The sequence below is a fragment of the Nicotiana tomentosiformis genome, chromosome 7 (genome assembly GCF_000390325.3).
Source record: "Nicotiana tomentosiformis chromosome 7, ASM39032v3, whole genome shotgun sequence".
Classification (NCBI taxonomy): Eukaryota; Viridiplantae; Streptophyta; class Magnoliopsida; order Solanales; family Solanaceae; genus Nicotiana; species Nicotiana tomentosiformis.
In genome coordinates, this window is record NC_090818.1 from 11070166 (window position 1) to 11083719 (window position 13554).

At 36.6% G+C, this 13554-nt stretch overlaps 1 protein-coding gene across 1 annotated transcript; it reads right to left on the minus strand.

Moving 5' to 3' along the window:
• Positions 1-1005: 1005 nt before the first annotated feature.
• On the minus strand, positions 1006-12499 carry LOC104100072 (SEC12-like protein 2). The gene is made up of 10 exons (XM_009607235.4): positions 12113-12499; positions 10659-10753; positions 5658-5805; positions 3813-3904; positions 3618-3714; positions 3186-3261; positions 2965-3085; positions 1998-2114; positions 1845-1912; positions 1006-1392 (listed from the first exon to the last, which is right to left on the minus strand). Exons 1-10 carry the CDS (start codon positions 12362-12364, stop codon positions 1286-1288), a joined length of 1173 nt encoding a protein of 390 aa, XP_009605530.1. The 5' UTR covers positions 12365-12499; the 3' UTR covers positions 1006-1285.
• Positions 12500-13554: the final 1055 nt, after the last annotated feature.

A 13554-nucleotide genomic window follows, 5' to 3' on the forward strand; every position in this document is an offset into this window, starting at 1 on the left:
TTGACTTTGCATCTTTCTTAATAAATAATAAATAAAATACATAATTTATCATGATATTAATATTAATTGATGCATACTTTTAATGAATTTGAGAAAATAATTTGAAATGAGTAATTAATAATGTGGTATAACAGATAAAAAAAAAATTATCTTATCTTGATATGCTAAAAGTGATAAGTAAAAGTGAAAATTTATTTTTAGAATATCGGACAAGTAAAAGTGAACGAATGGAGTATATTCTTGGCCAGAGGTGAATCCAGTATTTGAGACTTATGGGTTCCTACCGTAATTTTAAATTAATATGTAATAATAACTGGGTTCAATGTTAGATATTTACAAATATTTAATGAATTTCTTAATATAAATACAAAATCTACGCAAGAGTTACTGGATTTTCGGAAACCCGTATTCAATGCTCTAGGTCCGCCCATGTTCTTGGCCCGCCCTAAAAGATAAGCTGACAAATGTGTATGTTTTGTAAGTTTAAGTCAAAATATACATGTTATATACATAATTAATGTCTATATTTTATATTTTATATATTTAATCTAGCGCCCGTAATTAATTTCAGCCAATGCCCAAACTGAAAAAGTCCTTTTTTACTTTGCTTTTTGTTATTTTTCTCATTCTTCTATGGATTGGGTCAGCTTTGCTATAGATAGAATTAAAAGATGGACGGAGGAAAAGCACAATCATACTTTCACCAGAAAAGAAAACGTTCGACCCACGTCTACGGCAACCGATTTCGTTTTCTTTTTCTGAATATTCTCTTTATTTTACTGGTTTTCATTGTAAGGTGGCACTAGAACAGAAATCTGTTTCTGCAAATTATTTTCCACTAAACACAAGACTTGTTTTGCCAAAAAAAAGTGTTATTTCCGACTGTAAACGTAATAAGAATCCCTCGGATCATAATTCCTTTTCCTTTTTCCAGAATTTTATTTAAATTTTCTAGGGTTTGATCTCGAAATCTCTTCTCATATGAACTGAACGTAAAGGGGCAGGTGGAAAACCTCCAATTTATTTTGAGAAAGATCTACCAAATAAAGTTGAAATGGAACAGATAGACCTAGTCAACAATTGTTTTGTACAGTGACAATATAATGGAGACAGGCAGGTATTTGAATTGTCTATCTAACATTTGAAGCACACTAAAAACACCAGATATCTTTTAACTTAAGCTAGAATCCAGGGCTACTGTCCAGCTTTCAAAAATGCCACAGATATCGTTCCACCTATAAACATAACCATTCTAACAATACTTCTGAGTTCTGGGTAAAGCTCGTCATTTAAGTATAGAGTTTAACTCCAACGGAAGAATCCCATTGTTTGCAGCGTAAAATACAGCTATTGCAATCAGAAGGACGAGTATAACGATCCACAAGCTCAGACCTGCAAATGAAAACAATAAGTTTAATGACAATAACCACAACAAAAGTTGATTATGCATGCGCAAAAGCATGGCACTTGATGGCAAGAATAGAAAGAGAGATCTGTTTGCAGTATAATCGCTATCAGCCAGTTGGACAGATTTGCTTACAAGTTAATTCAGGTATTAATGACTTGACCAAACTTGAATCAATTCAAATGCTAACAAAGAATAAAACTCACACACACACATGCAGTTGTTTCCTACTAGTTTCATGTTATAAGTAATACGAACTTTTTCTTAGATGAAGATCAATTTAAACTAAACTAATCAAGATCAATAGCAGAAGCTTAGAAACTACAAATGTTAGCTCATTTCCAGAACTCGGCCAGCTACCTGCTAGCAACCACCCCACACAAACAAAGCTGTCTCTACCATCATGTTCCTGATACTGATATGGAAATTGAATACTCACCACTTTTCTTCTCTTCCTTTATAATTGTCACTCTCACTCTTGAATCCATGGAGGCAGAGAGCAAAGCCCTGAAGAAAGCAAAAATTTTAGAATTGTTTGTGCTAAGTGCAGGCTTTTATAGCTATTAACAGGAACATGAAAAACATTTAGGACCTCGAATCTTCCGAGAACTTCAATGTCGTCACAAGACCAAGATGAGCCTTTTTCACCACATTTTGCACTTGCAAATTGTTAGAAGAAACTATCAGTACATCTCCCTCGATTGTTCCTCTGCAAAGAAAGTGAAACAGAGGCAGCATTTAGGTCCCCCAATAACATATTCTATGCAACATCATTATTACTTCTACAGTTCAGTGTTATAAGATGTCGACAGGATGGTGGTAGTTTCACATGGACCGTCATGTATGACAAGAACTTATGGAAAAGCCACTGAAAATTTTACAACTTAAATGTAAGTTGTTCTTAAGCATATTAGCCGGAGACATTGGCATATTCAATAGTCCCAGGGAACAGTTTCATGATGTCTCTTAAGCAACAAGCTACAATCTGACAAAATACTCTGAGATTTGGTAGATCTCTGAGCATCTTCAATGATACATATCTAATCATACAAGAGCAAGCATTGTGATAATATGTTCCATCAAATGATACTTATTTTTTTACTGTTGTTGGTCCAGGCTAGTTTGTGCACACCTCAACTAATCCACCACGCAGCCTCTTACAACCCACAAGCACAGGTGGTCAGGTAACTGCTCATCAAGATTAGAGCAGGTGGACCCACAGTAATGTTATAGCTAAGCTTCAAACCTGGAATCTCCAGGTATGCTGATCCTATGCGCCAACATCTCCACCATTGCCTTTGGGACTGCTTTTCTCCTCTTTGATTATTAAATATATTTATTTAATGACCATATTATTAAATTTATTAAGCAGTAAATAAGCTGCTTTTGTAGCCAAATGCTCAAACTCTTTGAAAGGCAGCACTAAGCTTAGCACATCATATAAATGAACTTTCCAACTATTAGAAAGTCCAGCTATATGGAGTGTTAAGCTGTGGGATGAGATAGCCTACAGTTGTTTACAGACATTCGCGGAAGAGAAACCAACAAAAGAGTCTTACATTGCCAGAAGCTTTCCATTGGGTGAAATATTAAAGGCACAAACAGGATCACGAACAACACGTTTTGATCTTATCCTCTTCCACGTAGTAGTACTCCACTTCGAAATACTTCCACCTTTATCTTTGCAAATAGAAGAATATAGGGTTAATTTTTCAGATGCCAACTCAAACACTATCTAAAAATAGGTAATTCAGATAAAATTCCAATATAGCATATCCACCTCGCATCGTGGTGATGTATAGAACCTGATTCTCATCATTAACTGGTGAGAATCTACAATAGCCAAAAATCTCATCCTGGGTACAGAAGACGCTTCTTGTCAGATAACTAATAGCAACACTTAGAAAGGATTGGGTATGTGCCCACACAACTTCCTCGAATTGGGAATATATGAGAATCCACATGTAATTACTCTTATCTTATCAAAAAACAAGAATCTACATGTAAGAGAGAATTAGTTCATGTAAAACCAAATGACAGGAGAAACAAAACATATAAGAATGACCTAGTCTGCTTTTTGGGTAGTCTTAAGTGTCAATTAGACTGGAAAGGAGACTGCATCATATTTTCCCTTTCTTTTGGTGGAGAAAAAGAGAAACACAACACAACGAGCATCTTCCAGCAATTAAAAGCCATTCATAGATATTCTTACATTTTCTTTCTTCAAAGAAGCTACAGATGTTGATTTAGAGACGTCCCAAATACGGCAAGGGCCGCTCCCAACAGATACAAGAAATTTTCCATCAGGACTGCATACACAACCAAAAGCATTTGAGTCAAAATTCCTCTACCATAAAACATATAGCTTGTAGTGCTTAAATTAAATGCACTGATAAATTTTATGAACCTGAAGTCTAGATCCTTCACAGAAGCATGAGCATTAGCCTCATCAAGACTAATTTCCATGCTCGGCCACTTGAAAACCCTCAACTTGCCATCCTGTACTGCACCAAAATTCAATAATCAATATAATTATGATTTACCTGCCAAACAAGCTCATGTAGCTCCATACTTCACTCTTTAGAAAGGAAAACAAGAAGAAAGAAGCAGATGCTGAGAAGAAGAGGCCCAGGTCTCTCCCTCCGTGATCTAACAAAATCAATAAATCATGCCCCAATTTGAATCTAGATACAACGAATATTCTCCAAATAAAACTTGACAAAACAAACGGAACCTTTGGGGATAGGATGACAGCCTGTTCAGAATGATTGTGTTATCTAGATTAGACCACCAAGCCAAGTTGCTAAATTTAAACATAGAGGAAGAGAACAATATTTTTTTATTAGAGCAATATAACAAATAGAGAAGAACAAATTGTATATCTGCTTAATAGACTGTAGTTTAAACTAAAGAAAAATTTACTTGTTAACCTCCCCAACTACTTGGTATCTCAACATAGCTGATTGATCGTTGGTTGATTTCCTGGTTAACTTGCTCCTTAACCATCAACGTGTGGTATCCATAGACAGCTCAAAACCACCGAGTATTATGGTCATAACTGTTCTGCAGGCTCATTTTACAGCCTGAAGAAAATGATTTTGAATATCCATTTACACATTAGCCAACACATTACTGGCAGTTAGATAGCGATGGAGGGCATGATGTCTTAACTTGGTCACACCCACAAAGATGGCTAATAACTTCTGTCAATTCCCAGACTTTTTTTGTTAATTACAAAGAGTCAAAAAGAAGCAGCAAGCATAGAATGAGAGAGAGGTAGGAAAAGACTAGCATGAAAGTCCATACTTCCTGGTAGAAATCTATTCTCTTCTTTAGTTATCTATTTAGCATCTAAGGCCTTCTCCTTAAACTGTGCACCATGAAGAGATTCTCAGAAAATTCTAAAATGGAAAAGGACTTGTTTAAAGTTATCTTTTATTTTGCAACTAATTACCTTCTGCAATTTACTATTTCTGAAAGAGTTAGTTTTTCTGACAATTTTCTTACAATAAAGATTTCAAATCCGAAAAGGAGAAAGCCAAATGAATTTTAAAGGTTAAGTAAAATGTAGGATCCATAAAGTGAGTCAAAACATAGCCAGTAGATATTCACAACTAAGACCGGGATATATTTATGGCTTAAAGACTAATGCCAAGGAATCGTGCCATAACTCTGAGTTTACTCCCTCCTCTTATGCATAGAATTTTGGTTTGTCCTTCTTTTAATGAAATTTGTTACTTTATCAAAATATATATATATATATATATATATATAACTTGTGGGGCAGGGCAGTGTTTCAGAGAGAAAACAAACCCACTGTAACTAGCACTTTCTGCAACCTTTTTTTATGAAATCACTTTCTGCAACTTTTAAATTTAATGCAGAGAGAACATGTGTACCACCATCCATTCTTTCTTATGGCAATTAGTGATGTAAACTAGTGGTGCCATAAATCTGACTCAAACTACCTCCTCCTTTTCCTTTATATCCAATCTAACTAATGGTATAGAAGAATGTTTTAGCGGGATAAAATAAACAAAGATCGACTTTCCTGCCTGCGTTTTTAAAGAACACTTCGTCCAACTTTTACCAGAATATGGGAAGACCTGATATTATAAAATTGGCCTTCTTAAACTTTATATACACAATGAACATAACAGTAATGCCTTCAAGTTGAACAGTTTTCCTTCAATCGCACGCAACAAACACACTTTCATTTCAAACTGATATAGTTTTAAGGGAAGATATCTACCTCACTGCCGACAGCAAGTAAAGAACCTTCATTATTAAAAGTTAGCGCTAGTTGTTGTCCAACATCTTGCAATGGCTCAAGTACTCTCTCCGATGATCTTAGACCCAGTGAAAGATTATCAGCTCTCTGAATATCCCAGTCAAACCATCTACACAAGAAGCACATTGATAAGATATTTAATCAAGCTGCTAGCAAAAAGTGCCTGCAAAAGTTCCAATTTCAAATATTGCAAGTGGTACTGTGGACTATGTTTGCAAAAGCAACCAACCAGAGAGTGAACTTAAAAATGCAAAGAATGAACAATTTTAAAAAGTACTACTCCTAGTAGACATGATGTCAACTGTCAAGTGATCAAAACGACGTCAAGTGATGACTTCAGCCTTATCTACATAAAACACTATCTATATCTTCTAGGGGGAAGTGTATGCTTTAGTGATTTTATGAATCAGCCCAAGCCACCACTCACAAGTCACAAAGGGAGGGCTGAAAAGAAAGAAGAGAATACTCAACATGAATACCCAGCTAAGTAAGCTCAAAAGTAAATTCTGTGGCACAACCTTCCTTCAAGTAGTGCATCTTCTTACAAGTACCAAATGCTTTTTGTTAGACAATCACCTAAAGACCACGGACACGTGACTTATCCTAGCCGGCAGTTGTATGAGTAGTTTGTAGGTGTAAGTGTTTATGTAAGTCTCAAACTCTATTATTGAGAATGTTGAGGCAAATATACCTCTGTGTAGATAAGGATGAAAGGGTTAGTAGGACTCCCCTATATAGTGTATAAATATCTCATCATATGCACCGTTGACACAGTGAAAGAAATAGAGTTCCAAATATTCTTCATTTTATTGAATTTCTTCTTGGTATCAGAGCTTAGGCTCTATTGAACGCAGATCCTGAAAGTTTCCCAACCAAACATTCATCATGTCTACCTCTGCAAATGGAACCCTGACCCTTTCACCATCTTCATTACACCAACTCATTACTATTTGTTCTATTAAACTTAAACCCACAAACTATCTTGTTTGGAGAACACAAATTCTACAACTCATGCAAACTCTAAAAGTTACAAGTATTATCAAAGACGAAGCCCCAGAAGAAACTCTAGAAAATGAGAAAGGAGAAACTAGTCCAAACCCAAATTTCATTGAATGGGAAGAACGTGATGTTCTAATTAGGAGTTGGTTATCCGGAACAATGACAGAAGAGTCAATGTTTCTCATTATCGGGTGCACAACGGCCAAGCGGATATGATCTTGCCTTGAGGATACCTACCTACAAGCAAGCAAAGACAAGGAATTTCAGTTGAAGCAACAGTTACAAGCTATCAAACTAGGAACAAAGTCTATAGATGAATATATAAGAGAATTCAAAGGGATATGTGATAGTCTTATGGCTATACACAAGCCCTTGGATGAAGATAGCAAAGTTATCAACTTTGCTAGAGGCCTTGGGAGTAAATACAGAACTCTTCGAACTGTTATGTTAGGGAAACCTCCATACCCAACATTCACACAGTTTGTAAATGCTCTTAGGGGATTTGAAATGAGAGACGACTCTGATGAACAATTGGGACAAACACACGTTGACACTAACATGGCATTTATAGCTCAAAAATCCCAAGGAAGAGGTCGTGGCAACTTTGTTAGAGGAAGAGGACAACAAAGAGGAAGAGGCAATAGACCACCAAATCAGAGATACTTTGGTGGAAATAATTACAATGGAAATAATCAACAAAAGGATTCAAAACCAAATCCATGTCAAATATGTGGCAGAAATAACCATACTGCACTTTCCTGTTTTTACAGGTGGGACTACTCTTATCAGGCGCAACAAGAAGTACCAAAAGCATTAGCTGCTATGTCATTCAATGATCAAACTGATCATAATCTTTATATGGACTCAGGCGTTACTAATCATATGGTACAAACACCAGGTATTCTCACAAATCCATCTCCTTTTCAAAGATGTGATTTGGTAATGGTAGGAAATGGAGAAAAACTACCCATAACACATGTAGGAGATAAGTATATTGGTAAGAACCTACATCTAAAGGAAGTCTTTGTTGTGCCTAATCTCAAGAAGAATCTCATCTCTGTTAGCAAGTTAGTAGAAGACAATCCATGCTCTTTGAAATTTACTGACAAGGGTTTTATTGTTAAGGACTTGAGAACGAGGATCACTCTAGCAAAAGGGAATAAAAAGGCCGGTTTGTACACTTTGGAAGGGAACTTACATGAAGCATTAACAACTACAAAGGAAGGAAAGAATTCAGACACATCGTGGCATCAACGATTGGGACACCCAAATTCAAGAATACTTAAATTTTTGGATAAAAATAAATTGATTTATGTTAGAAGTTGGAATAAAAATGTCTCAGTTTGTACTAGTTGTCAAATGGGAAAGAGTTGTAAGTTACCTTTTCAAGTGTCAAATAAAAGAGAAGTTGAACCACTCGCAAAAATTCACAGTGATTTATGGGGTCCAGCCCCCGTATCTTCCTCTCAAGGTATTAAGTACTATGTCATTTTTGTGGATGATTGCACGAGATTTACTTGGTTATATCCTTTAAAGAAGAAATCAGACTTCTTGCCTATTTTTATAACCTTTCACAAGTTGGTGGAAAATCAATTGTCCAAGAAACTCAAAGTGTTTCAATGTGATGGTGGAGGAGAATTTAATTGCATGGAGTTCATAAATTACTTGGCTCAGAATGGGATTAGGAGACAAATTTCTTGTCCTCATACACCCGAGCAAAATGGAGTGGCAGAAAGAAAACACAGACATATTGTTGAAACAGGTCTTACTATGATTTTTAATGCTAATGTACCAATGTTTCTTTGGGTTGAAGCTTTTATGTCTGCCGTATACTTCCAGTATCTCCTCTCCAAAGTTCAGAACAACATTCCTCAAGCTCCATGGATAATATTGATACAACTTCCTCATCCAGTATCTCCTCATTAAACCCATCAGATTTTAAAGGTATTCAACTATTTGTTGACCTCCCTCCTATACAACCCACAACAGCCTTGCCTACTTCTTCGCCTCCCTCTCCACCACATAGTCCGCCTAATACCCATCACATGCTTACTAGAAACAAAACCAAGTCCATCTCCAATCCTACATTTCATACCCTTTTCATTGCTACAACAAATCCAGATCTGAAAGAACCACGGACTATAAAGGATGCAATGTCCAAACCACACTGGAAGGAAGCTATGGATGAAGAACTGCGTGCTTTAAAATCAAATGATACTTGGGAGTTGGTTCCTCGTCGACCATATATGAACGTTGTAGGATCAAAATGGGTCTTCAAAACCAAACTCAATGCAGATGGCTCTGTGGAACGATTCAAAGCGCGTCTTGTCGCCAAAGGATACAACCAAATTGAGGGGATTGATTTTGAGGATACTTTTAGTCCAGTCGTCAAGGCTACGACGATTAGAATTGTTCTATCTATTGCTACAACCCGCAACTGGCCACTCAAACAACTTGATGTAAAGAATGTCTTCTTACATGGCGAGCTCAAAGAACTGGTTTTTATGGAGCAACCTCCGGGATACAAGAATCTACTCTTCTCTGATCATGTGTGCTTGCTTAAAAAGGCTCTCTATGGCCTCAAATAGGCACCCAAAGCCTGGTTTCACAAATTCAGCACATATTTAGCTCATCTTGGTTTTAAATGTAGCAAGGCTGATTCATCCTTGTTCGTTTTCCACTCTCATAGAGGTATAGTCTTGCTCCTCCTCTATGTTGACGACATTATTTTGACAGGTAGTAGTGTTGTGTTGCTTGATCAGCTTATCTCCAACTTGAAATCCACATTTGCCATGAAGGACATGGGCAGTCTACATTATTTCCTTGGTATAGTTGTTTCTCGAAGTTTCGATGGCTTATTTCTTAGCCAAAGAAAATATGTCGAGGACATTCTTGAGCGCACAAACATGCTTGCTGCTCGTGCTCATCAGACGCCTCTATCTCAAAAGCATGGTCTTCATGAATCGGTTGGTCCATCAGTTGATCCGTCTGAATTTCGAAGTGTGGTGGGTGCTCTTCAATACCTTACGCTTACTCGCCCAGAAATAAGTCACGCGGTGAATCTTTTATGCCAGTTTATGCAGAGTCCAGCAGAAAATCATTGGACTGGGGTTAAGCGAATTTTGAGGTACATTGTTGGAACACTACATCTTGGCCTTCGCATCACATCAAAGTCATCTCTACATCTCGTGGGTTTCTCTGACGCAGATTGGGCAGGTTGCCCGCTCACTCGTCGATCCACAACTAGTCTGTGCATTTTCTTGGGTTCGAACTGTGTGTCTTGGTCCTCAAAGAAGCAAAATACAGTCACGAAGTCGAGTGCAGAGGCTGAGTATAGAGCGCTGGCCTCATTAGCTGCAGAATTAACTTGGATTACATATATTCTCAAGGATATTTGTATCTCTCTTCTGAGTCCACCAGTTATGCTTACTGATAATCTAAGTGCACTTCACCTTACAGCTAATCCAGTTCTTCATGCTCGCACAAAACATATAGAACTTGACTATCATTTTGTGCGAGAGAAGGTCGTCCAAGGAGCCATGATAACTAAATTTGTTCCTTCAGCTGAACAGATTGCCGATGTCTTCACAAAGGCACTTACGAAGTCCCAATTTCGCTTCATGCGATCCAAGCTTGGAGTTGTGTCTATCCCTGCCTCCAGCTTGAAGGGGGATGTTAGACAATCACCTAAAGACCACGGACACGTGACTTATCCTAGCCGGCAGTTGTATGAGTAGTTTGTAGGTGTAAGTGTTTATGTAAGTCTCAAACTCTATTATTGAGAATGTTGAGGCAAATATACCTCTGTGTAGATAAGGATGGAAGGGTTAGTAGGACTCTCCTATATAGTGTATAAATATCTCATCATATGCACCGTTGACACAGTGAAAGAAATAAAGTTCCAAATATTCTTCATTTTATTGAATTTCTTCTCTTTTAACACAATCTACAAGAAAACCTCACCTGCAGCTTTTTGGCATTGAACATATCAGACCATCTCCACTAGGATGGATGGCCATCCTATAGGGCAGATCACCACCAGTTCCTTCCTTTGCCACCTTCAACAAAAAACACATATTTTAATTCAAAGTGATCCAAACCCAGAAAGGTGAGGCTATATCTGTTTCTGTAATCTCCCAGGTTACATTTAATGTATCAAGGTTTATGCATCTGAATATAAGCAGAAGGAGGCACTGAAAATTAGCAAATCTGATTTCTATAGTCAACCTCCAAGCCCGCTCATCCTTCAGCAAGCAAGATTTAGGCTTTGCCGGCAGTTTGACTTGTCACAAAGTTTAAGATATTCAGTTTTTCTCATGTATTATACTAGTGGTAGTTGAAGAAAATAGTAAAGTAATGACTGAAGGTTAGTTTCGATAAAAAGATCATCAAATCAAAGTTTAAATTTAATAATCTAATTGATTTGAATTCTCAGAAGCTGTGATTCTTGTGAAAGTTGGATAGAAATAGATCCGTATCAAATATTTTGGAACGTCTCAATAAAAACAGTATCATATAAATTAAACAGGAGGGAATAATCCATTAAGCCAAATAATAATACATTCTTTTATAACCATGGTGTACGAATCAGCTTGAGCGCAACTCGACTAATTCCACGGGGTACCTGCTACCTCCCACCAGCACAGGAAGTCAAATAATACATGTTCTAAGAGTTCAAGAAATTTGTGTTTTTTTAATCAAGTAAAGTGATAAATTAAAATGCATCCAGAGGATTCCAATGGTTACAGTAGCTGAGCAAAAAAGGTAGCTCCTGTACAATGAACCTGTGGATACCACTAGTAAGTCAAGGAGCTAACAGAATCCATGAGTTTATCCTATTTACATTTTTCACCTCAATCCAACAAAAAAGACTCATTAGACATCTAGCCTTGAGTGTCAATAAAGGAGAAATGACACCCTCAAAGCATGTGAGATCTTTCTTTCTTTCCAAATACTCCAAAAGATTGTAGGGCGGTACCATTTATCATGTCTGTTTTATAGCCATCCCGACATTACAAAGAAGTTTGTTGATTATAATACTTATTGATTCCATAAGTTCTATTGTTAAACATCAGTCCAATGGATCCAGAGAACTGAACAAAAACAAAAAGCTAGTCAGCTAAGCTAGTTTTCAATTAAAAAGAGAAAAATAAGAAGAAGCTAGTTTTCAATCAGTTTCAGGTAATTGATCTCTTGTAAATGAAGCCATCTGTAATCCACATCACCTATAATTCATATACCTTTAGTTCCTCAAAGATCATACATAACACGAATCTACTAATGCCAGCCAAAATTAAAAAGAGCACAAGATTTGCATTATATAACTGAACACGTACACAAACAAATATCTACAGAGCAATTCAATTTGCATAAAAGCTCTGGACATCGAATCATAAGTAGTGAATTTTATGGCTTACGGGTTCATCAGAGAGAACATTGGAATCAAAATCGAACTGAGCTACAACGAGCGCGTTACGAATACCGCTATTCCCTTCTCCACCTCCTCCGGCAAGGACTACATAGTTTCCCGGCGCCGGTGATGGTTTGTCGCCATCGTCCTTTTCATCATCGGGCGGCGGTTCGACGACAGATCTGAGGGCGCTCGACGGAACCCAACCGGCACCGTAGATAGGGACGCCGTAGTTCTTGCAATTCGCAGAATTGTCCATTTTCCGTCACTTTGATCTCAGCGTATGGGGATGTGTAATAAGGGATTTGATTTTCTTACAGTCAAGTGGTGAGCGTATTCAGTAGAGCCTGTTTGGTCAGACTATAAAACCGGTTAAAAGAGTAGAGCCGGTTTTTTCCCTTGTAGAGCAGGTTCTTTCCGGTTAAGAAAATAGATGAATTGCATGTTAAAATTAAGGGTAATATATTTTTTTTATGCTAAATTAAATGCATTCGCTAGCTAAAAAATATATAAAATATATATATTTTTATATAATACACATATATACAAAAATATTTATTTTATTAGCTATTATTTTTTAGACCAACTAAAAATATATATTTTTTGTTTTTATATTATACAATAAATCAAATAGTTTATATCAGGTGTAAAATTCGTGATTAAATTGTCTTATCTCCTATCCTCTTTAAGTTACATCAACCTAAAGGGTGGAATGAGAAGACTTATGGATCACCATTGTTGTTATTAGGGCCGTGTATAATTTGGTAAATACCGAATTATCATACCAAAACCAAAAATTTTGATATTTGGTATTCGCCATTTTGGTATTTGGTATGGTATTTGGTTTAAGTTTTTAAAAAATTTTGGTATTAGGTATGGTATTTGGTAAGTAAAAAAATAATACTGATATCGTACCGAAATATATAATAAGTTACACAATACACATTATTAACGATAACATAATACTTCTTCGAGGCTAGTAGTAATGCCTGTGTACTTCTTTAGGAAAATTGAGGAACAATGTAGGTTGTAGATTTTGACTCTTATTCTCTAGGATGCCAAGCACCTTAACGTAATACTTTTACGATTCTGGGGTGTTTCTTCTCGTGTATTGAATTGCATTTGTTGAATTAGTCTTTGCTATTCTTTAAGTTCAGAAATTAGCTCTAAGTAAGTAATAAGACATTTTCAAAGATTAAATTTATTCATTTATGTACTTTTTTTTTCTTGATGCGTTGATATTTGCTGGTTTTAAAGAAAAAATTTATCAATAGGGATGACAAGCAATGCGGGTGCGGGGCGGGTTTTCTCTTAACCCGTAAAATTGTAACCCGCCCCGCATAGCAGTTGTACCTGCGTTCACCCGCCCCGCCCCGCATTAGTGTTTTTGTTTTTTCATTTTGTTAGTTTAATTATTTTTAATCTTGGCTGGAATTGTTTTTACACATT